Source organism: Myotis daubentonii, chromosome 12 (assembly GCF_963259705.1).
Source record: "Myotis daubentonii chromosome 12, mMyoDau2.1, whole genome shotgun sequence".
In the NCBI taxonomy this organism is placed as follows: domain Eukaryota; kingdom Metazoa; phylum Chordata; class Mammalia; order Chiroptera; family Vespertilionidae; genus Myotis; species Myotis daubentonii.
In genome coordinates, this window is record NC_081851.1 from 19554852 (window position 1) to 19582156 (window position 27305).

General features: G+C 52.0%; 1 protein-coding gene across 1 annotated transcript in view; it reads left to right on the forward strand.

Annotated features, from left to right (window-relative positions):
* The window catches only part of FAM178B (family with sequence similarity 178 member B), a 104991-nt gene that overhangs the window by 4399 nt on the left and 73287 nt on the right, over window positions 1–27305 (forward strand). Inside the window, exons 5-8 of the mRNA XM_059659063.1 lie at window positions 3567–3674; window positions 8263–8415; window positions 14452–14557; window positions 18741–18825. Of these exons, the coding sequence (XP_059515046.1) occupies window positions 3567–3674; window positions 8263–8415; window positions 14452–14557; window positions 18741–18825 (452 nt within the window). The remainder of the gene's footprint in view (window positions 1–3566; window positions 3675–8262; window positions 8416–14451; window positions 14558–18740; window positions 18826–27305) is intronic.

The window sequence follows — 27305 nt, forward strand, 5'->3', positions numbered from 1 at the left end:
TCTTCCCCCCCCCCCAAGAATAGCCAGTTCACTCACTTTCTATGTCCCTGATTCTATTATAATCACCAGTTCATTCTGTTCATCAGATTATTCACTTGATTTTCAGATTCACTTGTTGATAGATGTGTATTTGTTGTTCATAATTTGTATCTTTACCTTTTTCTTCTGCCTCTTCTTAAAGGATACCTTTCAGCATTTCATATAATACTGGTTTGGTGGTGATGAACTCCTTTAGCTTTTCCTTATCTGTGAAGCTCTTTATCTGACCTTCAATTCTGAATGATAGCTTTGCTGGATAAAGTAATCTTGGTTGTAGGTTCTTGGTATTCATCACTTTGAATATTTCTTGCCACTCCCTTCTGGCCTGAAAAGTTTCTGTTGAAAAATCAGCTGACATTCGTATGGGTACTCCCTTGTAGGTAACTGTCTTTCTCTTGCTGCTTTTAAGATTCTCTCTTTGTCTTTTGTTCTTGGCATTTTAATTATGATGTGTCTTGGTGTGGTCCTCTTTGGATTCCTTTTGTTTGGGGTTCTCTGCGCTTCCTGGACTTGTAAGTCTATTTCTTTCATCAGGTAGGGGAAGTTTTCTGTCATGATTTCTTCAAATAGGTTTTCAATATCTTGCTCTCTCTCATCTTCTGGCACCCCTATAATTTGGATGTTGATATGCTTGAAGCTGTCCCAGAGGCTCCTTACACTACTTTCATATTTTTGGATTCTTTTTTCATTTTGCTTTTCCAGTTGGGTGATTTTTGCTTCTTCGTATTTCAAATCATTGACTTGATTCTTGCGATCCTCTAGTCTGCTGTTGGGAGTCTGTATAATATTCTTTATTTCAGTCAGTATATGCTTAATTTCTAGTTGGTCCTTTATCACCACCTCGAGGGTCTCATTAGATTTCTTGTAGATCTCATTAAGTTCATCGGCAGTTTCTAGAAAATTCTTGAAAAACCTTATAACCGTGGTTTTGAACTCTATATCCAGTAGTTTGCTTTCCTCCATTTCTGTCATTTGTGTCCTTTTCCTTTGTCTCCGCATTTTTTATGCTTCCCTGTGTTGATAAAGTGGTTTTCTGTGCTGAGTGTCCTCTAGGGCCCAGTGGTTCAGCCTTCCCAATTATCTGAGGACACTCTTGGTGCACCCCCTTGTGGGCTTTGTGCACAGTCTTGTTGTAGTTAAGCCTTGATTGTTGAAGGTATCACTAGGAGGAATTGACCTCCAGACCAATTGGCTGTGAGAATCAGCTGTGTCTGCAGTGGGAGAACTTCTGTGCTGGACACACCCCTCTGGGGCAAGACTTGCTTCTGTGGGGCGTTGGTGCTCACTGAGTCTGCCCCCTGTGTGTGTCCTTTATGGTTCCATGGAGCTGCAAACTGGATGGTCCCACTCTTCTTACCTCTGGGTTTCCTGGCTCCTGGATCTCTAGGGAGGTGCTAATGTAGCCTTTGCCTGAGGCTATCCAGCAAAAGCCTCCCTGCAGGGCTTGGGCGGGGCAGGTCCCTAGGGATCAACAGGGCGGGGCTATCAGTTATGGCTGCCCTCAGTCCATCCCTCAGAGGCTCTGCTTCTCAGTGTCCCGGTAATCGCTACAACCCCCCCGAGTTCCGACCAATGCCAGACAGTCCCGCTTCTCCCGTATGAGTCTGGGTCTGGGTCTGGGTCCCTAGAGACTCGCTGGGAACTGGAGCTCAGATCCTGAGACTCCCTCCCAATTTAAAAAGACAACTGTGCCCTCAGCCGCCAGCCCGCTCCGCATGCACCTCCGCACCTTAGTATTTTACTTCCGCACTGCACCTCCTCTGAGTCTCGGTATGCTTTTCTCTTTCCTCCTAGTTGTAGAATTTCCACTCAGCCAGCCTTCCTGTGGTTCTGGATGATGTCTGTTCCGTCTTTTAGTTGTATTTTTGAAGTGGTTGTTCGAGGCAGCAAACTCCGGTGTTTACCTATGCCGCCATCTTGGTTTCTCTTTGTGAGCACTTTTACACCCTTAGCAACATCAGCACTCTTGATGGCCTCTATGTTTTAAAACTTTGCTAATCTCCATTTTGCCAGCAACAAAAGCATTCTCTTCTTTGTGGCTGGAGAGATGCTTTTTGTCAGACTGAGGCATGAGCTTGAAAGGGTTGTTAGGTTGAAAACTGAAGTTTGGGTCAACAACCAAGACATTTTTTTCTGTGAACAACTTGGTTGGGAACCTTTGAGAATTGAGGTTTGACTATAAAGCGCTCAGGGGCTGGTGGGAGAAACGTGGGCTCCAGGCCTCTGTGGCTCAGGCACAGGGTGGGGGAGTAAGGGCTGAGCAGGATCTGGAGGCTGCCCTTTGAGGTGGAGAGATGGCGAAGCGGCAGCTGTGAGCACGGGGCTTCTCCTGGCCAGTGTGGCTGGGCCCCAGCAGGAGCAAAAGGGCGGGGCACAGGCGTGGTGTGCTAAAAAGTGAGCAGATGCCAAAATAAGGTCCACTAATAAGAGCACACTTTAACCCAGCTGGCATGGCTCCGTGGTTGAGCATCAACCTAGGAACCAGGAGGTCGAGGTTCCATTCCTGGTCAGGGCACATGCCTGGGTTGTGGGCTTGATCTCCATTGGGGGGCTTGCAGGAGGCAGCCCATCAATGATTCTGTCTCCCTCTTCCTTCCTCTCTGAAATCAATAAAAATATATTAAAAATAAAAATAAGTAAAAGCACACTTTAAGTGTGTAGTGCCACACGTCTTCTTTTATAATTGTTTTTAACCGTCACTGGAGGACATGCTTTCATTGATTTTAGAGAGAGAGGAAGGTTGCCCGACTGTTTCCTGCATGCCCCTTGACTGGCAATTGAACCCACAACCTGAGTATGTGCCCAGAATGGGAATCAAACCTGTGACACTTCAGTCTACGGGACAGTGCTCCAGCTAACTAAGCCACACAGGCCAGGGCAGAAATCATCTCCTTTCAGGCCTGTCTGCTCCTCTCTGCACATCAGGGACGATTCAGTCAGTGCAACGCAGCTCCGCCCCCCATAAAGAGAGAAGTTTTGGGGGTTTATGGTGTGTTTTTGTTGTTTTTTGTTTGTTTTGGGGTTGGTTTTTTTTTGCAGAAAAGCAAGCAAGAATGCATTGACTGCAGCAAAAATATACTTAGGAGAGTGAAACAAAGAAGGGCATAGAAGAAGCCACAGGGGAGCCTAGGCTGGGCTGCCGGGCTCACTGGGAAGTCAGAGAAGAGCGGGCCTTGGAGGCAGGTCCAGGGGGTGAGCCCGGGAAGAGCTGCCCACTGCTCCCCTGGTTGCAAGTCTCATGAGGTCCCTTAGAGATTAGGGGGTACGTGCCTGTGGGGGAAGGAGAGGGGAAAGCAGATGGCACATGCTCCCTGGAGGGAGAACGTCAAGATAAAAGTGTTTTGTTTTGGTTTTAATTTTTTTATTGATTAAGTTATTACATATGTGTCCTTACATCACCAAGATAGAAGTTTTTGAGGCAGGCATTTCGGCTGCCCGGCCCCTCCTTCTAGGGGTCCCTGTATCCCAGTGACGGCTGGATGACCCTCAGGAACAGCACTGAGCTGTTGGCTCTCATCTCCCTGCAGGGAACAGGCCCTGGAGCAGGAGTGGGGGGAGCTGCTCCTGCAACACCCTGCTGATCATGACTCCTTGGATCTCCATGAGGAGGCCGTGCCTCTCACACCGGAGCACAGGTGGCGGTGGGCACCCAGGGGCACAGGGGAGCACTGGGGAGGGTATGAGGGGGAGCAGGCAGAAGTGGGGAGGATATGGGGGGAAGGACCCCTTCACCCACCTCTTCACGCAAAGGACTTAGTCCACCACACTGGATTTTGAACTTTCAGCCAGTGATCTCAGGTTGAGATCTCAGGTTATGAGTTCTCAGGTTGCCTCCTTCCCTTAAACCACATTCATTGAGAAATATTTATTCACCAGCTGTGTGTCAGGGTCTAGTGTGGGCCTTTGAGGACACAGATCCAAAACATGGCCTGCTCAGCCCCGCTTGTCTGCCCACATTTATGGAGCCTATTCTTGAGACAATAACTATACAAAACTGCAGCCTGAATGGGAACTGCCTTTGAAGGGGAGCATGCAGCCACATGACACTGTCCCCGGTCCCCACTGGGAAAAGAAGATGGCTTCTCTCCGTGCTGTCATGCCGGGGACTCATCTGTGCCAGTCTCAGAGATGCCCAAGGACCACAGCTGAACCCACCTTCAGGGTACCCTGCTATGTGTTCATCATGTGTCTGTCCATCCTTCCATCCATTCATCCATCCAACATAAAAAATAAACCGCGCACCTGACCGGCGCCAGGCTCTGTAACAGACTCAGGATGCTGTGGGAACGAAGCCAGGCAGACATCTCTGCCCTCATATCACTTGCTTTTAGGACAGGGAGACAGTGAACCAGCTGGGTGAAGCCATGTGACAGGCGCTAATGAGAAAGGATAAACTGGGGAGGAGCATTGGGACTGTTGGGAGGGTTGGGAGGTTTGGGATGAGGTTTGGGAAAGCCCCCCCTCCCCAGCAGATGACTTTTATGCAGAGCCCTGGAAGAGGTAAGTGGTGTCAAGGGGAGATTGGGGGGGGGGGGGCGGGGGCGGGGGGGGGGCGGGGGCGGGGGCGGGGGGGTATTAATCAAAGGGGCCAGAAGGGTTTGGCCTGAGCGAGCAGAAGGGAGTTGTCTGGGGTAAGACTAGGGGTTATGGGGTGGGGTGGGGTGGGATGGAGAGTTCATTTGGGGGATCCAGAGGCAGGATCAAGGAGGTGGCTAGAATGCCATGTCTGGAAAGGCAAATTTGGGAGTTTCTATATACAAATGACATTTAAAGACATAAAACTGGGTGAGATGACTTGGGAGCCAGTATATAGAGAGAAGAGACAGGTGCCCAAGGCCCAACATAGAGGCCACGCTGACCTCGACAAGAACAACTCTGGTGGGTGGCTTTGGGCAAACCTGACTGGAATAGGTTCCTAGGAGAACAGGAGCAGAACCAAGAGAAAAATGGGCAGTAGCTGAAGGGGGAAGGGCAGTCAGGATAGATCTATCTGTCTTTCCCTCCCTCCCTCCTTCCCTCCCTCCCTCCCTCCCTCCCTCCCGCTGCCCGAGGGGAGCCACTTCAGCCATGTGACAGCACAAGTTGGTCAACACGCCCTGACTGTGGCTGTCCAAGCTTTGCCTTTTCTTTTTTGTCAGTCCTCACCTGAGGATATTTTTTCCACGAATTTTTAAGAGAGTGGGGAAGGTAGGGGAAAAGAAAGACACATTGAAGAGGGGATACAGTCCAACTATGTCGGGAGGGTACACACTGTCAGTACCATCACTGCATGAAGAGGGAATGGGGAAAGGCAGGCAGTGGGATGATTCCTGGGAATGAGGTGGCTGAGGCATCCCAACCGGGCCTATGGATCGAACCTGCAACCCAGGTACAGGTTTCTGACTGGTGCACAGGCCAATACTCTAACCACCGAGCCACACCGGCCAGAGCAGGCTTTGCTCTTTCCTAGGTCTGAGTGCTGTTATCCGGTGTTGGTTTGCAGTGATAGGCTGAGTGTGCGTTCGGCACCCACTTGCTGAGGATGTTGAGTGAAAGCACACGGACTTCCTCAGGGCCTCCATGTTTGTTACCCCAAATATGATTGTTGACCAGAGATTATTATGAACGACACCTTGGTGGACTGTTTGCTTTTTTCTGCAATTTTCTTGGTAACCAGTCGCCTCAGGACTAGATCAGAGCTCAGCACACTTACTGGGAAGTTTGTAAACGGTAAATATCTCAGGCTCTGCGGGCCATGCAGTCTGTTTAAGGACTCAGCTCTTGTGTGGCTGAAGGCCCTGCAGACAACATGTGAGTGGCTGTGCTGCCTTCAAGTCTCACTACAGAACTGGGCAGGCGGCACCCCCTGCCCAGTGCCAGTCCTCACTGCAGAGCCAAGTGCCAGATGGGCTGAGCACTGCTCACGCGCTGCCCAGGGACCCTGAGGGGAGAGGCTGTGCGCCTCACAGCGCCTCCAAGTGCGGGCACGTGTGCTGAGCGTGGAAACGGTGGAACGTTGCGGGTGGAGCCCTTGATGGCGGCACAGGTGATGAGAGCACTGCTCCTCTATGTTGGGGCCTCTGGATTTGGTTTCCAGTTCCCCACTCGCTGGACAGATAGCCTTGAAATTGAGCCTTTTAAATATCTCTGCAGCAGGAATAATTACTCTAGCTCTGCCTTCCTGCCACGTGCACTCAGGATTACAGAAGCCACGCTTGGATATTTTTAAATCCTAGCAGGAAGGGAGTTATCTGGGCAACCCGTTTAAGACAGGAGGGGTTTCAGGCTTGGAAATCGCTGATACTTTTCTGGGCACGTGACATTTTCAAGCTGGACTTTGAGAAAGCCTGTTGACAATAGCCACTTTGAGGTGGTGGTTTTGATGTGGGATCATGTTGATGGGACAGTTCAACTCTCTGCCTCAAAGAAAATGACTCCCTGATACACAAAGCCAGCAGCCTCTTCTCTCCCTGAGTCGGGTATGGCGCATGGAGGAGCGTAGGTCTGGTGGGGTGAGCTGAGGCGGGGGCCCAGTCTCGTCTGGCAAACAAGTCGCCTGTGACTCATATAACCACAGTTGCCCTCAGAAGGGACCCTGAGCATCCTGAGCAGATCATCTGCTTGCACGCAAAGGACTGGCTAGTGTTTGAATGGACAACATCCACATTCTCTATTTCTTCAAGTTGAAAGACCTTGTGTGTGTGTGCTGGGGTGGGGGAGGGAGGACATTTAAACCACAACAGCATCCTTTATCCTCAGTTCTGGGCTGCACAGGAAGCCCTCGATTAGATGTGTGAGGGTCATCTCGGAACTCTGAATGACAGACAGACGTTATAGTTAATATCACAAAAATCCCTTTGAACAGTGGTTTGGGGACAAGGTAAGACCTTTTTGTAGGTAAGCCTACTTCTTGCAGGCTTTGAATAATTTGTACATTTTTAAATTACAAAAGCAACTTCGGATATTCAAACAGCGAAGAAATTAATCTCAAATGGCAAAGAAATGAGTAAAACAGAAAATTGTTTTACCATCTGTGTGGCAGTTTTCCCAGGCTGCTTCCAGAGGTCACCCCTTTGTGCTGCTTCACCCTCAGGGCAACCTGCAATTCTGGTCATCCCCTGACAGTGGGGCACTTAGCATGAAGTGGGAGAGTTCACCTGGCCAGCAGCGGGCAACCACCTCACTCTCCACCTCCAGTGCCCGCTGCTACATACCACATCCTAATGGGAACGCCAAGTGCTACCCTCTCCGAGTTCACAGTCTCAGCCCAGCTGGGATCCTGGGTAGGGGTAGTCCTCTGGTGAGGGAGGGCATGCAGTACCGTAGCTGCTTTAATTTGTTGCTGTTAAATGTTGTATGAAGTAAACAGGAAATGCCTTCTTTTCCCCAAATCCTGCTGCCCAGGGCTGACCCTAGCTCATAGTTGCATGTGCCAGATATTGGAGTGTGGGGGGGTGCTGTGTGCATTCATGAGTGTGTGTATACCTACACACGCACACACGTGCACACACACACTTCCCGTTCTGCAGCTTGCTCTTCCACCTGCATTGTGGTGCAGCCACCTCATTCCCAGGAATCATCCCACTGCCTCCCTTTCCCCATTCCCTCTTCATGCAGTGACGGTACTGACAGTGTGTACCCTCCCCACATAGTTGGATTGTATCCCCTCTTCTTCTCCCTACTCTCTAATCTACTCAGACTCACAGGGAAGGTGGGGCCTGGGCATCTGCATTTTATCAGCTTCCCGGGGAGTCCTCCTGATCACGGAGCTTGAGGACCGCTGCCCTGAGGAAGAGCCTGGGCTCCTTCATGGCGAGAATGCCCTCCCTGACCCTGGCTGACCCAGGTCTGGGCTCTGGCCTGTCCACCTGCTGGAGGGCACTGGGAAGTGCAAGGGCACTGATCCATCCTCCAGCACCTGGCACTGCACATGGTGGGCACTCTGGGGTTGTCACCGTAGCCTCTAGCTCCTGGACTGAGGCCCACGGAGGGGTCAGGTGTATGACAGAGTGAAAGGAGAGGGCCCCTTAGTCCAGCGGTCGCCAACCAGTGGTCCACGGACCACTGGGGGTTCGTGAGGTCCGAAAGGTTGGCGACTGCTGCCTTAGTCTACATCTCAGGGGTTCTTCTCCGTCAGCAGGTGGCGCTGTCCCCCTGGTTCAGTTCACACACCCCCAGCTCCCCAGGCCCCAGCTGCAGACCAGGTGTGCCTGCTGACCGGCTCTCTCTCCCTTGCTTTGCCAGGACGCTGGTGGAGAGGTTCTCCATGTCCCTGCAGGTCATCCCCTCAGTCCATCCAGGAGAGGCTGTCTTTCTACCCAGGCATCACCCCCTGCCTTGCGACCTGGACTGTTCGCACCTGGAGCCCCGTAACCACCTGGAAAGACAGTTCCTCAGGTAAGTGTCTGTGGGGCATGACCAGGCCCCTCCCCATGGAGCCCCCTGATGAGGACCACCCCAAAGGAGGAAATCCAAAGCTGTGTTTTGGCCCATTTGGATGTGTCGACTTTTAGAGATGTAGACGAAATAGCCACAGTGTCTAACAATATTTAATTTTTTAAAAATCTTACATTTCAGTAAATATTAGCCTGTGTATTTATGTACTCATATTGCCTTTTTCCCTCACACCTGAGCTTCATCAAACAACTTTAATCACAGTCATCTTACATGCCTTCGGAGTTATGTCTCCACCAACACGGGAGCCGCTTTCTGGGCCAGCTAGCAGTTTCCAGAGCATGCGCCGCGCTGCCAGCCACTCCCTGGGGCCCTGCGTCAGTCTGTGTGCTCTGACGCTGGGATTGTGTCCGGGCCGAGCACACTGTGTGTAATGTTAGGACAGCTTGTTCCTCTTCCCTGGGAAGGAAGTTCATGATCGTTATCACATAAGCACTGACTATGTTGCTTTTTAAGGCTTAAAAAAAAACAAAAAAAAGTTCATGACAGTAACATGCAACACTTGCAGTTGTGAGTTCATACACGGAAGAAAAAGAGCCGCAGGACTCAGTGTGCAGCATCCCTGCGTGCAGTGCAGGCCGCCAGGAGCTGGCACGGAGGCAGCTGGCCCACCAGCTCACAAGGTCAGGCTGCCTCTGTGGCCCCTTCGGCCACATTAGGACTTGAACCCAGGAATCTTGTTCTCTTTTCCAGCTGTTTGGGGCTTCCTCATGTCTGTTTCATTAATTCTAAATCTACTTTTTTTAATAATAGGTAACATTTTGATGTGTTTCTTTTAAAACTGAGTCGCATGGAAAGTTTCAAACATGCCTAACAGTAAAGAGAGCAGTATAATATGCCTCATGTGCCGGCATCAACTTCAACAATTATCAGCTCAAAGCCCGTCTTGTTCCGTCTCTACTCCTGCCCCCTAACTGGCATTGTCCCCTCGGGTTGTCTTTAGGCAAATCCCAGACACACATAATTTAATCCATATGTACTTCAATTTGTGTCTCTAAAAGCAGGATTCTATCTTTAGACATTACATCAATGCCATTATTGCACCTAAAGAACACAGTAGCTTCCTATTATCAATCAATGTTGAGCTTTCCTTGATTGTCTTATAGATGTCTTCTACATGTTGTTCACATCAGGACGCAGACACCGCACGCGGGCAGACAGTGAGCGCTGCTCGGGAAGGATGCTGCACTGCACTGGTGCCGTCCTCGTTGCGTGGCGTGCAGGCTGTGTCCTCCTTCCCTGTTAGAACAGCGTGTGGAGAATGTGCTTACACACACAGTGTCTGTCTGGAGGTCTGGAGTATACCCCTGGCTGTGATGTGAGGTGGTTTGGCCTGAGCATATGAATATTGATGAAGGTTCACTTTACCAAATTGAAAATGTATCTAATAAAGAGATGATGAAAAGGGGGGAAAGGAATGAAGGGAGAAGAGGAAAGATAGTGGAGCTGGAGAAAGGAGGGGATAGCAAACAGGCGGGGCAGGAGTGGGGTGGGGAGGACACAGGAGAGGAAGGCAGCTTCCTGAGCAGCCTCACGGTTTGTGCCAACAGCAGGACTTCTGCCCCGGGCTCAACGGCCCGCAGGAAGTGTTGGACAGATGAGCTGGCCCATGGAGCAGTGACCTGGATCTGAGCGGCCCTGCCAAATGGGGCCAGGTGGCTGGCCGGCTCCCTTGGAGGGAGGAATGCAGGCCCTCCTGCCTGAGGCGTGCTAACGACAGTGCGGCCTTGCCAGCCGGCAAATCCCAAAGTGAGGGCGTTCTGGTCCGGGCCCTGCTCCGCATGGGTAAGGGCTGCTTCCTGAAGGTCACCATTTAGCCTCAGGGCCATCTTTTAGTTCCTGTTTCTGCCAAGGACTTCAAGTTCAGACACAAGAGTGGGGAATACTGGTCCTTTAATAATTATCCCGTTGTGTTCAGCCGGAAACACGAAAATGGAGGAAGAATAAAAGATCACTTGATCTCAAAAAAGCAGTGTTTCCATTTCCTGCCGTACAGACAGCTAACACTGTGATTACAGGTCATTGTAACTGTCCTCCTTATACTCCTGTGTTTTCCAGACTTTCTGTAGTGAACATTTTTATCATTGAGGGGAGAAAAAGTGAATGCCTCCATAAAAATCACTTCCAGAAATAGAGTCGCTTCTTGCCCGTCTGTGAAAAGGAGGATTATCTTTCTCCCCACTGTTCACCATGGGAAACCTTGGCACCGAGTAAGCAAGCTATTGGTCTCAGACGGCAGAGCAAATGGGTAGCCGAGCGCCGCAGCCGGCGTGTCCCCGGGACTGGGCCTGCACAGGGGTCCCAGCCCGCAGCTGTGGCACCGGAGGTGGCCCGGCCATCCCTCTGCTCATCACCCAGCTGGATGTGTGGCCTCAGTGCAGTTCCCTGGGACCAAGGGCACAGGCCTTCATGACAGAGCCGGTGGCAGGCTGAACTTTTTCCTCCTCCCTGGACAGCAGTTCAACAGGAAATCCGACGCCCTGAGTGGAAGCTTTAGGACGTGCCCATTCCCGGCCAGGAGGCAGCTCCAGGGAAGGTGGGGGCTGCCCGCTGAATTATTCAGGGTGCTCCCCTGGCCCCGCAGTGTGCGTGGGGGTGTCCTGCAGGCGGGGCGCCTGGTACACAGGCCAGGGCTTCGCTCCGTGAATACTTTAACAGGAGAACGTGGGCGGGTCCGAGCTGAGAGGGCTCTGCTGCGTGGGCACCGGATCTCTGAGGCCAGCCCGCGCTTTGCCAGGCCCTCCTCTTCCCGGCATGCGGCGGGTGAGGCCTGTGAAATAAACCCAGTGGTTAGAGAGTGGGCAGGACTGAGCCACCCACTGGCTGCGACTGTCCCTGAAAACACAGAGCCCACAGGCAGGGCTGTCGCTGGGGTCCCTCTGACCTGGTGATGCTGCTTAGCTTTGACAAAGGGAAAGCCAGAAAGAGAAGAGCAGCAGGGATGAAGGCTCTGAGCACTATTCCTTTCTGTTCTCGAGGAGGCCGTTAAACTTTCATTTGAGTAACTTGGCAAGGGCGCAGAAACTGATACTGTATAAATAGCTACACTGTGTTTATGCCTCCACCAGCGTGGGATTCCCGAGGCACGGAGAGACTGCCCTCTGGGACTGCTGCCGGGAGGTGGGGGAGGGAAGGCTGGAGGACTGTTGGCAAGGCACTATCAGGCATGGACGTCCACGCAGAGGCCGGAGCTCTGCCCAGCACCCGCGTGGGTCCACGCCGGCCCTTTGGTGCTGTCCCTTGTTTTGTGCAGTTCTCCTTTGGGGCTGATTCCCCTTTCCTTCCCTCAGCTCCCGGGCCCTCCGTCCTCGCCACGGGGTTGGGGATCAGCAGTTTTCTGACTGGCTGCTCCTTGTCCTGGCGAGAACCTCCCTACTGGGACCCCAGGGTGGACAGTGTGGCTTTGTGTTCAGCCAGGCCGTGCGGCATCTGCTGTGACCAAGGCTCCCTCCTCCCGGCTCATTGTCAGCATAACTGCTGACTGTAGCGTTGGCTTAGCCACCCCGCGTCCGAGTTCTTGATTTGTAGACGTGGCAGGGGTTTTGGTAAATCTAACAACCACTGAGTCTGTGACCCACATGTTTGAGTGCTCAGCACACCCCCCCTGCCCCTCCCCTTTCCTCCCAGGTACTGCTGCACGCTCTCCTGCTCCCATCAGGGCCCTGTGCAGTGAGGCCCTCCTGCCCTTCCACTAAGCTGGAGGTCACTCATGTCTCACCTGTCCCTTCTGCTGCAGGGGCAGCCCGTGAATTCGTGGGGTGAAGCAGCACTTGTGGCCTAGCCCTGGGCACAGAGTTCCTAAAGCCCTCGCTCCGGGCGCCCTGGGCCACTTTTTCTGCCATCTCTTGCTGGTCTTACAGACTAACCCTAACCCGGCAGCCATGAGCCCAGAGGCAGCCTGATCATTCCTGTGGCAGCAACTGCGCTGCAAAGCGGGCGAGGCAGAAGTGAGACATTGCCACCTGAGGGGTGTCACTCCCTTGGAGCAGCGGTTGGAAATGCATTGATTGAGCCAATAGGGGCTTGTACGGTCAGTCCCCCCAACACCATGGTCGGCAAACCACGGCTCGCGAGCCACATGCGGCTCTTTGGCCCCTTGAGCGTGGCTCTTCCACAAAATACCATGTGCGGGCGCGTGCGTACAGTGCGATTGAAACTTCGTGGCCCCTGCGCAGAAGTCAGTTTTTTGTGGAAGAGCCGGTATTTTGTGGAAGAGCCACACTCAAGGGGCCAAAGAGCCGCATGTAGCTCGCGAGCCGTGGTTTGCCCAGCCACAGTTTGCCGACCACTGCCCCAACAGAATGCCACAGTCTCCTAAGAGTCCCTGGAGCACCAGCCTCCTTGCCACGTGGTCCCTGGTCAAGTCCTGCTGGTCTGTGAGGTCCTCCAGACATCGTTTGCCTGGGTATTGTCTGCATCCGGGGTTCTGTGCTTGAACCACGCGGGCATCATGGGGTCAGTCCATGAAAGTGTCCATGTGACCAAGCGCATGGAGCCGAGCGGTGCACCAGCAGCCCCGGGGCACACACATGTTTCATGAACAAATAAAGGTCTATTTTAGAGCCGTCAACTTCACAAACACAGGGAGAAAGCTGCTTTCTCCTCTGAACTTAAATGACTTGGAAAATATAAACAATTTGTAAATTGCCTGGACATACTCAAGGAGACAGCATCTTGGCTTGGAGGAGAACCTTTGTTCTGGAGCATTCCGTGCCTCACAGAATAAGATATGTCCTTTGTAAAAAGGAGAGGGTGGGCTGGCCGAGGACTCTCTATCTGGAGTCAGGATTTTAAATGCTGTCCAAAATCTTGGCGTGGGCCTGGCCATCAAAGCAAGAACAAACAGGAAGTTACATTCCCATCTCCTGGAATCCATATTAACTGCCTTTAGGACTGTCCCGAGAGCAAAGGGTGCTCACCAATGCAGCGGCAGGACAGGCTCCCCCGCCCCAGCCCCCCAGGTATGAAGCCAGCGACCCTCCAAAGTGGCTTCCGGAGCTCCTTCTCCAAGGCCCTAGAGCAGGGGTCCTCAAACTTTTTAAACAGGGGGCCAGTTCACTGTCCCTCAGACCATTGGAGGGCCGGACTATAGTTTAAAAAAAAACTATGAACAAATTCCTATGCACACTGTACATATCTTATTTTGAAGTGAGAAAACAAAACGGGAACAAATACAATATTTGTATTTGCATGTGGCCCGCGGGCCATAGTTTGAGGACCCCTGCCCTAGAGCCACCTGGAGCGTTTCAGCTCCTGGTCACAGGGTGGCCAGCAGGCCGGTGGGCTCGGGCTCCTTTCCATGTGGCAGTGGGATTTGAAGGCTCCTGTTAGGACGCTGTCCTGAGTGGGGCTCTGGTTGGGGCCACAGGCAGGTGGTGCCTGGGTGCCAGTCCCCTGGACTTGGGTCGCTGCTGCTTACATGGTTTCTGGAGTCCTCGGCGGCACCCTTGTTTGTGATTTGCTTCCCAGAATTTCCCTGCCTCCAGCCCCTTTCTATTATTTCCCCATCTTCTCAGGTGTCCCCTTTGTTTCGGAAAAACAGCCCAGGCAGAAAAGCGCCGTGTAATCGGAGTCCGGACGCTGGCCCACGTGGGCCCTGTGGTAACTCTGCCCCCAACGGTGGGGCCCTAGGCTGCGGCTGTGTCTCCCGATTCTCCCCTGAGCTGCCTCGGATCCCCCAGTCAACCTTGTGAACCCCTCAGTCCCCCTCTGTCCAGTGGGAAGGACAGCGTGTTCAAAGCACTGTGAGATGTGCTCACGGGGCAAGTGATTCTGATGGGAGCAGTTTTGCCCTCCCAGCTGCTTGCATCCTGGGCTGTACAAACGTTTTGTCCATAGCGATGACTGACATGATTCTAGCACCCTGGTGAGGCTGAAACTCTGGAATCCCCCACCCCGTTTTACTGAGACGGGTGTGAAGGAAGGCTGCCAGGCCGCCGGCCGGAGCCCCCTAACCTGGCTCCGCTCCTCTGCCCGCAGCTCCCCGCTGGCCCAGCAGCTCTCCTTCCTGCGCAGTGGCCTCCTGAGCAACCTCTACCTGCACCGGCCCGGCTGCCCTGTGCCCCTGCTCCGGTGGCTGTTCCAGGTGAGGACCCAGGCCTGCCACCAGGTGGCGGGAGCATTCCGGCCTGCAGCCTGGCATAGCCACGGCGAAGGTGGGGGGGGGGGGGAAGGAGGGTGGGAGGGGAAAGGGCGGGAGCATGCCTTTTCCTCCTCTGGTCTGGGCCACTTCTGGGTTTGTTCCAGCTGAGGCAAGAGGAGGAAGGCCTGTGATGGCATCATTGGGAAGATGCTGGGACCAGCCTGCGGTCTGTCGCCCAGAGCATGTGCCTCGCAGGGTACTGTCTGTGCCCCCGAAGTCCTCTCTGTGGTCCTGTCCCTGCTACTCCACAGGTGCCTCCCGCGTCCCAGCTCATCTCTATTCCAAGTCTCAGGGCCTAGCTCAGGGCCTGCCACGGCCTGGAGCACCCTGCAAGTGTGGGGGCCCCGTGAATTTCAAGCTGGGGCTGCTCAGGTGTTGAGCGTCTGCCTCTTCTGTGGGTTGTAGTCAGCTGGGGAAGCCCAGAGCAGCTGCGCCTGCCCCTTTCTGCCCTGCTGGTTGCCCCTGGGCCTGAGGAAGAAGGTGAGAGCCAGCAGGGACAGCCCAGCACCAGCTGCTGAGATCTGAACGCGGCCAGCCTTGGCACCTACCCAGGACAGAACCGTCCCTGTCCGGGAGGGCAGGTCAGAAGTTCCACCTGGTCTCATTCCTGCGCGTTGGAGCCTGGATCCCCGCTGTACATGAGAGCAGCATGCAGGGCGATTGGTCAAGGAAGTCGCCTTGCTGCCTGGCTGCCTTCCAGAAAGAGCCCTCCAGCTCTCTTCTCCCGGCGCCCCTCCTTGCCCCTGAGGGAAGAGGCACCCTTGGTGCCTGGGGCTATTGTGTGTGGCTGTTGCCCTTGTCCCTCCCCCAGGCCCAGTGGGAATGGTGGGCCAGTGACAGGGAACAGTGTGGCCATTCTTCTCTGCTCCCAGTCAGTGCAGTGTCTCTGTGCTCCGTGCACAGTATATGACAAAACACACAATCGGGCATTGGGAGGCACAAAGGGCCCGTCTGAGACGTCGCCCACAGGGGGTCCTTGTGTGACCCTGGCACAGTGTAGACGGCCTTCCCTGTCCATAAGGCCTGGGAGGAGTGAGCTACCCCTGCCCAGTCTCTTCTCCCACCTCTGTCACCCCAGGGGAGCCATAGAGCAGAGGTGCCAGCCCTGAGGCCAGACAGACTGCTGCAGTTCCTCCTCTGCCGCTTCCTGCTGTGTGACCTTGGGCAGGTTAGCAGTGTCAGCCTAGGCCTCAGTTTTGTAGTCTGTGAACAGGGGCTGAGAGTCCCAGGTGGAGGTTAAATGAAGTCCTGTGACCTGCCTTGTTTGGATGGTCCCCCATGGCTCTGCCAGGGCCTGGCACCTTCTGGAAGGAGTGTTAGCAAGAGGCTCCAGTTCTCCATCTTCAGGAAGGAGACAGGTGGCCATGTGGCTGTCATGTGGTCACACTGCAGGCCTTCACGGGGACCCTGCCGTTTCACTTCTGAGGTTTGGGCTTTCTTGCAACTTCCCCACAGTAGCACCATGCATTCATTCATAGACATCGGCCAAGGACCTGCTGTACTGAGCTCTAGGGATGGAGGGGTTTGGGGACTGGCGTCACGGGTGCCTGCCCAGAACGTGGCCCTGTGCTCAGCATACTTCTGAGCCTTCCTATTATGGGGACTCTGACTGCAAGAGGCAGAAATCCCTGGGACTCCCTGAAGCTGCTGAGGAGAGTCTTAGAAAGGTGCAGGGGTCATTTGTGGTGGTGTCAGGAGGAGCAGGAACGAGGATGGAGAAGGTTTGGGATCCTAGGAAAGATCTTGGCTTTTCTCTACTCTGCAGACACCATGGCCAAGTATATTCTCAGGAAGGAGAGTCTGATTGGACTAAGAAGGGTTAAGTGACACCCCAACCCCACTCCATCCTATCAAAGGCAGCTGGGTGAGCAGGGTCTTGGAGCTGCCCAAGGCTCCTGGGCACACCTGCAGCTGACTCAGTCGTGTGGGTGAGCAGGGCAGACCTCCCCAACCTGCTCATTCAACTGTTTCTTTGGAAAGGATAGCCTCAGGTCCCATGGGACAAGGTCCTGCTGCCACCCCGGATCCCTCCCAGGGGCTTCAGGTGGGTATACAGTGGTCACTGGGTGAATAGACTTTGGCCTTGGTGCTCATGAATTACGTGAACTCTTTACTAGAGCCCTAGTGTATACCTGCCAAGTGAGCCTTGCTGGGGACGTGGACAAAAGCAGGTATCATTGCTCTGAATTTATATTCTTGTTGGGAAACAATCAGATGTCCAGCTATGAAAAAAGAAGTTATGAGAAATTATGAGAGGAGGAGGAGGCAGAGTTCTGGTTTCTTAGGTCAGATCCCAGGAAGCTGGCTCTGAGACGTGATTTCCCAGCATATTTCTGGGAAGAGGGTGGGGGTGTGCGTCACTCTCAGCAGCTACCCTGGGGGGGAGAGAAGAGAAGGCCTGGGCGGAGTCAAAGCAAATGCAAGAGAGGTCACAGCCAGTCCTGCAAGGGCTTCTGGGACTGGGGGGACCTTTAGAGTTGTCCCAATGGAGGCAAGGGGCATAGGCCTTTGGACCCCAGCCTAGGCCAGTTAGCAGACAAAGGCTGCACTTGGAGAGGGGTGTGACCTTGGGTGAGGCACTCCCTTCAGCCAAGGTTAATGTCGTTAATGTCCAGAGGGACTGGCTCAGGGCCCTCAGGCAGCAACGGCACTGAGCCCTGGGGGTGGGACCTTGTCCTGAAAGGGGCTGTGCCCAGGGAGCCCACCATAGCGTCCTTTTCTCAGTCCTCGGGAGGACGGTGCAGGGGCAGCATGGCTGGCTCTGTGTGTCCTCAGGCCAGATGGCACTGTCGGGAAGGTGCTGTCCATGCCACTCAGCCCAGATGCCCAACTGTGAGCCTCCGGGGCTAAAAAATATTGATACTTTTCCTCCTACCTTCCAAGTTCTTCTGGCTGGGCTAATAAATGAACAGAGACAGGTTAACAGAGAAAAACAAAGTTTAATGCATGTGCCTGGCATGGAATTCACATAGGCATGGCATTCCAAAGACAGTGAGGCGGCATTGGGTATAGAAGACATTTTTGGGCAAAGGAGACAAGAGGGAATGGGAATTAGATTCCAGAAGTGAGAATGGCTGACTCACAGGTAGTCGAGGAAGAGCAGATCGCACCTGGCAGGACAGCTCTGGCTGGACCACCCAGAGACCGTGGTTCATAGACAGTGTGTAGCTCGCAGGCTGCTGGGCCTCTTGTTCACCACACGTCATTCACTTCAGGCTGAGGCGACATCCTAAGGCAGGGGTCCTCAAACTTTTTAAACGGGGCCAGTTCACTGTCTCTCAGACCGTTGGAGGGCCGGACTATAGTTTAATAAAAACTAGTCGGCTGCTAAGCAACAGGCAGCAGCGGCAAAAACACCCGGCGGGCCAGATAAATGTTTTCGGCGGGCCGCATGTGGCCCGCGGGCCGTAGTTTGAGGAGCCCTGTCCTAAGGTCTCCTTCCTGGAGCAGCGTTCTCTGTCTGAGTCTCTTGGGCAGGAAAGGGAAGGGGGGTCAGAGGTTCTTTCTGAGTCTTTTGCCCAGAAAGGGCAGCTTCAGGGTAGCAGAATTTTGGTCCCTTCGACCCTCAGAGTCCAGGAGCCTTCACGTAAGGATCCCAGGGAGTTTGAGTCAAGTGGGTGACCTGCCGCCCCTCCCCAGCCCAGGTTGTTGGAGGATCTGCACTGAGTGCCGGGGCCTCCCAGAGCCGCCATCTCAGATGAGGGAAGTTAAGGCACCGCCCTGGAAGTGGTGGGGGATCAAAAAGAGGGGCCGGCCTGTCATTGTCCAGCTGACTTTCAAGCTCTTTCTCTTTCCTGCACTGGCTCCTGCCTGGAGGGGCCCAGCCGTGACCACGGGGAGTGAGGGGCAGGACAAGACTCCCGCACAGGGAGGTGGACGGAGTAGGAGGTTTCAAGTCACACAGACCAGGTTGCATCCTGGCTTTGCCCTTACTAGCTGGGTGACCCTGGGAAGCTGCTTGAGCGTCTGAGCGTGATTTCCTCCTCTGTAAAATGGCAATAATGACGATATTCGTGTCCCGCATGGGCTCATGAGGATTGAATGGACTTACTTGACGGAGCAGTAAAGGTGCGTGCTGTGCTGTAACTCATAGGAGTGACCGGCAACCTGTGGTTTCTCCTCCCAGCTGCTGACATGGCCTCCAGAAATTTCTTCGGGCGCCTTTGTTCTCCTGTGGGACCTCAGCGTGGATGGTCTCTGTCGTCAGTCTGGTCAGTACCAGGGTGTGGGGTGGAGGCTTCCGCCCTGAGCTGGCGGTCACCTTTCACAGCTCCCAGTCTCCTGGCACCGGCATCGGGGGAGGTGCCGGGGGAAGGGGATGCTGGGGGGACGCTGCGTCACCAGGCTGTGGAGACATGGGGCCATCTTTGGCTCTGGCGTCAACAGTTGTAGAAAGCTGAGCTGACAGGCTCCGTGGCACCTGGATCTGGCCTCAGGGGAATGTCACTGTGGCCAAGTCCAGGCTGACCTCACAGACTCGGGATCCCAGAACAGTCTAGAAGGCCAGTTCTCTGGATTTAAGGGGACAGTTCTTTCTGAACTACATCAGGTCAGGGAAGCTCCTGGGGTTGGACTAACCAGGGCCAGAGCCAATGAAGGGATGCACGTAAGTCACTCTTACACTTCAGAAGTTCTGAGTTCACAGACGCACGCTTCCTGGGCTGTCACTGTTTCTACCTGAACCCAGACACTTTGGCACCAAAAAAAAAAAAAAAAATCATGTACCAGTTGAAAGTTGCTTACGGCAGGCAGACAGTGAGAGGGACAAACAGGAGTCCAGACCCCGCCTTTGCTCCCTGCCGGAGTCTGCCCACCTCCCGCTGAAACACTGATGGCATAGCTCAGAAGGCCAAGGTCGGAGACCACGATGCACCATTCACACCCACCAGCGCTTTGACCCTCGGCTTTTGTGCCTTCCTGTTTCAGGACTTGGCTGAGCTGGGGGCCAGCTTTCAAATTAGAGCATCCAGACCCCTGCCCCCGCCTAGGGCCCCTCTGAGGGTTTCTGAATAGCGCCAGTCTCCGCATCCTCTCCCTTTTCATAACCTCTGCCCCTGCGCCCGGCTGCCCTTTCTGGAGCCCCTGGGGCCACCTCTGCGGCATGCCTGCCCTTTGGGGAACAGAGGCCTCCCTTGTCCTGCTCCTCTCCTCCAGGCAGTGGTATGTCTCCTCCCAGAGAGGGAGAGGCCGAGGCCGTCCCACTCTTCTCTGCTTCTTGCCACATTGTCCTTGATTCGCCCTCCATCAGGAGGGCCAGGGTCTTCTCCTGAGCTCCCAGGTGGCTTAGCTCTGCTCCCTCCACTCCAGAGCATTTCTCATGCACCACGTGTGAGCCCATCTGGGGCCGTTGTCCTCCCCCGCCCCCCACTCCCACCATCACCATTGGAATAGACTGGCCTAGAATTCCAGGCCCCAGGTGCAGTTTTCACAGATTCAGAGAAAGTCAAAGGCCAGGTCCACACAAGAACTGTCCGCAGGGACTTGAGCAGATGTCCTCACACACAGCCTCACAGCAGCATTACTCACAACAGCCTAAAGGTGGGAGCAACCCAAGAACCCACTGGTGGGTGACTGGATAATAGTGTGTAGACACATGAGATGGAGCGTTATTCAGCCTTGAAAAGGGAGGAAACGGACAGGCTACAGCACAGAGGAGCCTGGAGGACATCATGCTGAGTGAAATAAGCCAGAATCAAAAGGACAACTGCTAGCTGACTCCTTTTATATGAGGTCCCTAAAGTCATCAAAATTATAGGGACAGAAAGTAGAAGGTGGCTGCCAGGGAACGGGAGGAGGGGTGGGGAGTTCGTGTTTGATAGGCACAGTGTCTGTCTGGGAAGACGAGAAGTTTGGGAGAAGCATAGATTTTGCACTCCTAACCCCCTCACTGCTGTGCAGTCACCATCCCCATCCCATGTTCTGTGCTTTGTACCATAACAAAGAGGCAAAACAAAACAGCCAAGTCCGGAGCCTAGAGCCAGTGCCGGGAGAGACTCTCCCAAAAGCTGGAGCTGAAAGTCGGCCGCCAGTTCAGGAAGCATTTTCGAGATCCATCAGACCCAGGGTCGCTGCAAACAGAATCACGCGCCTTGGATTTGTCTACAAGTTGAGGTGCTCTGAGTGTCCTTTCATCCATGGGTCACAGCCTTCAGGGAAGAACCAGGAGCCCCCTCCCATCGGGATCTGTGATTGGTGCGTGAGCCTTCAAGGTGCCTGATCTTTCTCTTTATAAACTAGGGATATCTCTCCCCTTTCCTCGAGCTCATAGTTACGGGCAGCCCTTCCCAGACCCGCTGGGGAGTCTTACCCCACCATGCTCCCCCGGCCAGGGGAGGGCAAGGCGGCCTGGCCTCTGGCGGAGCTGACAGTGTGCAGGTGTCCTCCAGGTGAGCGGCTGAGGACTGGCAGCGGGGTCCTTGGAGCATTGTACTGAGTGTGGTGGGAAGGATTGTCCTGACTGAGAAGCACACGTAACCGTTTAGAGCTCCTGGCTGAGCTTGGAGGACGGGACACCCTGCACCCTGACGTTCTTCATGCAGGGGTGGGTATTCATTCATTCAGCAGACATGCGCTGAGGTGTCCTGTATTCTAGCAGCTCGCTCGATGGTAGGGCAGAGGGAGAGTCGGGAATGAGGAGGCAGATTCCTGCCCTCAGGAGGCCGCTGGCCCATGGGCGGGATGGCTGCGCAGCTGCAGTAAGAGATGGAAGAGAGGGCAGGGCAACCCGGTGGACTTGCAGTGGTGGAGTTGGTGGGAGCAGGAGTTGAGGCGTGATTTGTAGACTAGGGGCTGGTGATCCATCTCGAAAGGTGGTAGGGCCGGGCTTGCAAGCTCAGTTGCCTCTGGGGACCGAGCTCTCTCTAAAGGGCTGGCAGGTCCAGTGCTTCCAGGTCTCTCTCCATGTTCAAGACAAGCTGTGTGTTGGTTAGGATGGACTTTGCCTATAACAAATACCCACGTCAGAGAGGTTTATCATCTCATGTAACAGACATTCCAGAGGCGGGGTTGCGGGCTCTGTCCAGCACATCTGAGTGTCAGAGCTCTGGCTCAGCCCCGGTGCCTCACGGCTCCTGCGGGGTTGCAGAGTGGCTGTCATAGCTCCAGCGTCACCATGCTATTTTATTTCACTGAACAGAACTGTGTCACGGGTTTCCTGGCTGTCAGTGCCCTTTGAATCCCTGGCTATGTCTGAAAAATTTCGGCTCCATGAATCCTACTCCTTCAAGGTAGAACTCCAGACACTCACGTTTCCAGCCTCCTTCCAAATATTTGAATTTTTAGTTTTGGAATTTCCATTTAGTTCTTGTTGTTGTTGTTGTTGTTGTTGTTGTTGTTGTTCTTCTTCTTCTTCTTCTTCTTCTTCTTCTTCTTCTTCTTCTTCCTTCTTCCTTTTCCTTCTTTCTCTTCTTCTCCTCTTCTTCCTCTTCACTGGGATTTCTTATTTGTTCATTCAACGTGAGCATATTTCATTGACCTCCTTGAGCATAGTTATGATAGCTGCTTTAAAATTCTTATCTGTGATTCAAACATCCGATTATCTAATTCATTACATGGAAAATTAAGTATGAAAGTGAACTTTTACTTAGAATGAGTAATGAAATCATGGACCAAAGTGCTGGACCTTGGGAGGTTTTTTCTCCTCCATCTTTTTAGGGTGTTTTCCAGAACATTCCTTACCTAACCTAGAGTGTTCGGGGCACGCAGGGGAGGGCCCGGGCCTTAAGCTGCATCAGCTTTGTGGTCAGTTGGCTCTGGCATATGATCAAACGGTTTTCTGCTCAAGCAGCCAGTCCCGGTCTAAGAGTTCTGACTGCTCCAGGAGCCACCCTAGGCCAGTCCCTGCAAAGGGCAGCGGGATGTCACGGTTCTTCCACTGGATGGACCAGCTTTTCCTAGCGGAAGCCCGAACAGAACCCGGCTTCTCCCAGGGATGAAGAGGAGCGTGGCTCTTGGATCCGCAGCCAGCGGCCATGGCCAGACTGTGGATGTTTATGTGAAATCTCAGGGTAACTAATTCAGTTAGAAAACAAAAGTAAAACTGCCCTGGCCAGGTTGGCTGCACAGTTAGAGCGTCAGCCTGAGGACTGAAAGCTCACGAGTTCGATTGTTGGTGAAGGGCACGTACCTCTATCTCAGTTGCAGTTCCAATCCCTGGCCCCTGCTGGAGGCAACCAGTTGATGTGTCTCTCTCACATTGATGTTTCTGTCTCTCCTCCTCCCTCCTCTGCCCCCCTCCAATCTCCCTCCCTCTCCCTTCTACTCTCTCTCTCTCTCTCCAAAGATCAATGGAAAAAATATCCTCGGGTGAGGATTGAAAAAAAGGAAAGCAAAAACTCCCACTGCGAATCCATCTGCAGACTCTTTTCAACTGCAGATGGAATATAGCTCCCCTGGAGGTACAGGGAAGCAGGGAGCCGCAGAACAAAGAACAGGGGGTACAGGAGATGAGCCTGATCATGGGGGGGGGGGGCCAGGTCTCGGAGGACAGTGGGGTCGTTACAGACAGGGTGAAGCTTACTCTTTGGTAAGACCAAGACAGAACTGTTGCTATTTAGATATAATCCACATACCATATAGTTCACCCTGTTAAAGCGTGTGATTCCGTGTGATTCACAGAGTTGTTCAACCGTCACCACTGTCTAATCCCAGAGCATTTTCCTCACCCTCACAAGAAGCTTCATGCCCATCAGCGGTCACTCACTCTCAGTCCCCACTCTCCCAGGTCCTGGCAATCCCTGGTCTGCGTCTGTCTCGGTGATTTGCTTATTCTGGACATTTCACATAAATGGAATCACACAGTAGGTAACCTTTTTTATTTTTATGGTTGAAAATATTACATATGTCCCCCTTCCCCCTCTATTGACCTCTTCTAGCCCCCCTTCCCTCCCTCGCCCCCAGGCCTTCACCACCCTATCGTCTGTGTCCATGGGTTATGCTTATATGCATACAGCGTCTTTGGTTGATCTCTTCCCACCCACCCACCCTCCCTTGCCTTCCCTTCCCTCTGGGATTCCACAGTCTGTTCCATGCTTCTATATCTCTGGATCTATTTTCTTCATCAATACTTTTATACATGGAATACTATGCAGCAGTAAAAAGAAAAAAAAAGGATCTCTTACCCTTTGAGACAGCATGGAGGGACCTGAAGAGTATTATGCTAAGTAAAATAAGCCAGTCAGAGAAAGACAAGTATCACATAATCTCGCTCATATGTGGCATCTAATCAACAACAACAAAAAAGTAGATAATCTTTTGTCTGGCTTACTTTACTTGGCATAATGTTTTCAAGGTCCATACGTGTTGTAGTGTTTGTCAGTATTTCATTCCTTTTTATAGCCAAATAGTATTCGCTGTATGGATGTATCACATTTTATCCATTAGTTGATGGACACTGGGTTGTTTCTACTTTTTGGCTATTGTGAATAATGCTACTATAAACATCTGCACACAAGTGTTTATGGGGAGATATATATACATAAGAGTAGAATTTCTAGGTCATAATGGTAATTCTATGTTTAACTTTTTTGAAGGACTGCCAAACTATTTCAGAAGTGGTGACATCATCTTACATTCCCACTGACAGTGTTTGAAGGTTCGGCTTTCTTTACATCCCCACCAGCGTTTGTTATTGTCCACCTCAGGATAGTAGCCTGACTAGTGGGTGTGAAGTGGTCTTTCATCGTGGTTTAGATTTGCATTTCTGTAATGGCTAAGGATGTCGAGCATCTGTTCATGTATTTAGTGGCCGTCTTTGGGGAAACATCTATTCAAATGTTTGGCCCATTTTTTGGTTGGGGTTTTTTGTCTCTTTTTGTTGACTTGTGGGAGTTCTCTATATACTCTGGATACTAGATTCTCACCAGATATGTAATTTGCAAATATTTTCTTCTATTCTGTTGGTTATCTTCTCACTCTCTTGATAGTGTCCTTGATGCACAAAAGTTTTTAATTATGATAAAATCTAATTTATCTGGGGTTTTTTTTTTTCTATTGTTGCCTGTGCTTTTGGTGTGAAACAAGATACCATTGCCTAGTCCAAGGTCATAAAGATTTTCCCGTATGTTTTCTTCACAGGTTTTTTATTTTGAAATTGATTTTGGAGAGAGAGAGGAAGGGACGGAGGGAAAGAGAGAAAAAGAGAAACGTCGATTTGTTGTTCCATTTTTCTATGCATTAATTGGTTGATTCTTGTGTGTGCCCTGACTGGGGATCAAACCTGGGGTATTGGGATGACACTCTAACCAACTGTGCTCTTCTAAGAGTTTTATAGTTTTAGCTTTTACATTTAGGGCTTTGATCCATTTCGAGTTGATTTTTATATATGGGGTGAGATAGGGAGTCCAGCTTTATTGCTTTGCATGTGGAAATCCATTTGTCCCAGCACCATTTGTTGAAAAGACTGTTCATTGCCCATTGAGTTGTCTTGGCACCTTGTTAAAAATCAATTGACCATAGATGTATGAGTTTATGTCTGGACTCTCCACTCTGTTACATTGATTTATACATCTGTTCTTATGCCAATACCCCCAAATTCTTGATTACTATAGCTCGTATTAAATTTTGAAATTGGGGAGAACCAAGATGGTGGCATAGGTAAACATCGGAGATTGCTGCCTCGCACAACCACTTCAAAAATACAACTAAAAGACAGAACGGACATCATCCAGAACCACAGGAAGGCTGGCTGAGTGGAAATTCTACAACTAGAAGGAAAGAGAAAAGCATACCGAGATTCAGAGGAGGTGCAGTGTGGAAGTAAATACGAAGGTGCGGAGGTGTATGCGGAGCGGGCTGGCGGTTGAGGTCACGATTGTCTTTTTCAATCGGGAGGGAGTCTCAGGCTCTGAGCTCCAGTTCCGGTGAGTCTCTGGGGACCCAGACTCATACGGGAAAAACGGGACTGTCTGGCATTGGTTGGAACTCGAGGGCAGCTTTCTCTCAGAGGCACACGCAGCGATTGCCGGGGCCTCTGAGGACAGGACTGAGAGCAGCCATACTGCTCGCTCCGCCCACTCTGTTGATCCCCTGGGGCTCCGCCCCACCCAAGCCGTGCAAGGGAGGCTTTTGCATATGAAAGGCCCGGCCCTTTGTAATCTGAAAATTACCTAACAAACTGCAGCTTCCCAAGGCGCCAAGGCAACTTGCATTGCTTTACAGCTGGCTTCTGCAGGGTAGCCTCAGGCAGAGGCTAGATTAGCACCTCCTTAGATCCAAGAGCCAGTGTACCCAGTGGTCAGAGTGGGACCATCCAATTATAACTCCGCAGATCCATAAGGGACACACTCAGGGGGCAGACTCAGTGAGCACCAAAGCCCCACTGAAGCAAGTCTTGGCCCATAAGGGTGTCTTCAGCACAGAAGTTCTCCCACCGTAGACGCAGCTGATTCTCACAGCCAATTGGCCTGGAGGTCAAATCCTCCCAGTGTTACCTACAACAATCAAGGCTTAACTACAACAAGACTGTGCACAAAGCCCACAAGGGGGTGCACCAAGAGTGTCTACCTCAGGTAATTGGGGATGCTGAGCCACCGGGCCCTAGAGGACACTTAGAACAGAAAATCACTTTATCAACACAGGGAAGCATAAAAAATGTGGAGACAAAGAAAAAAGGACACAAATGACAAATGGAGGAAAGCAAACTACTGGATATAGAGTTCAAAACCACACTTTTAAGGTTTTTCAAGAACTTTCTAGAAACCGCCGATAAATGTAGTGAGATCCTCAAGAAATATAGTGAGACACTCGATGTCGTGATAAAGGACCAACTAGAAATTAAGCATACACTGACTGAAATAAAGAATATTATACAGACTCCTGACAGCAGACCAGAGGATCGCAAGAATCAAGTCAAAGATTTGAAATGTGAAGAAGCAAAAAACACCCACCAGAAAAGCAAAATGAAAAAAGAATCCAAAAATATGAAGATAGTGTAAGGAGCCTCTGGGACAGCTTCAAGTGTACCAACATCCGAATTATAGGGGTGCCAGAAGAAGAGACAGAGCAAGATATTGAAAACCTATTTGAAGAAATCATGACAGAAAACTTCCCCTACCTTGTGAAAGAAATAGACTTACAAGTCCAGGAAGCGCAGAGAACCCCAAACAAAAGGAATCCAAAGAGGACCACACCAAGACACATCATAATTAAAATGCCAAGAGCAAAAGACAAAGAGAGAATCTTAAAAGCAGCAAGAGAGGGAAAAAAAGGCTGGGGAGGGTTGGGGGGCAGGAGGGAGGGGGGTAAGAGATCAACCACAGGACTTGTATGCATACATATACACATAACCAATGGACATAAGACACTGGGGGATAGGGGAGGCTAGGGGACTGTTAAGGGCGGGTGGAAAAAATGGACACATATGTAATACCCTTTGTATTACTTTAAGCAATAAAAGAATAAAAAAAAAAAGGCAGCAAGAGAAAGAAACTCAGTTACCTACAAGGGAATACCCATACGACTGTCAGCTGATTTCTCAACAGAAACTTTGCAGGCCAGAAGGGAGTGGCAAGAAATATTCAAAGTGATGAATACCAAGAACCTACAACCAAGATTACTTTATCCAGCAAAGCTATCATTCAGAATTGAAGGTCAGATAAAGAGCTTCACAGATAAGGAAAAGCTAAAGGAGTTCATCACCACCAAACCAGTATTGTATGAAATGCTGAAAAGTATCCTTTAAGAAGAGGAAGAA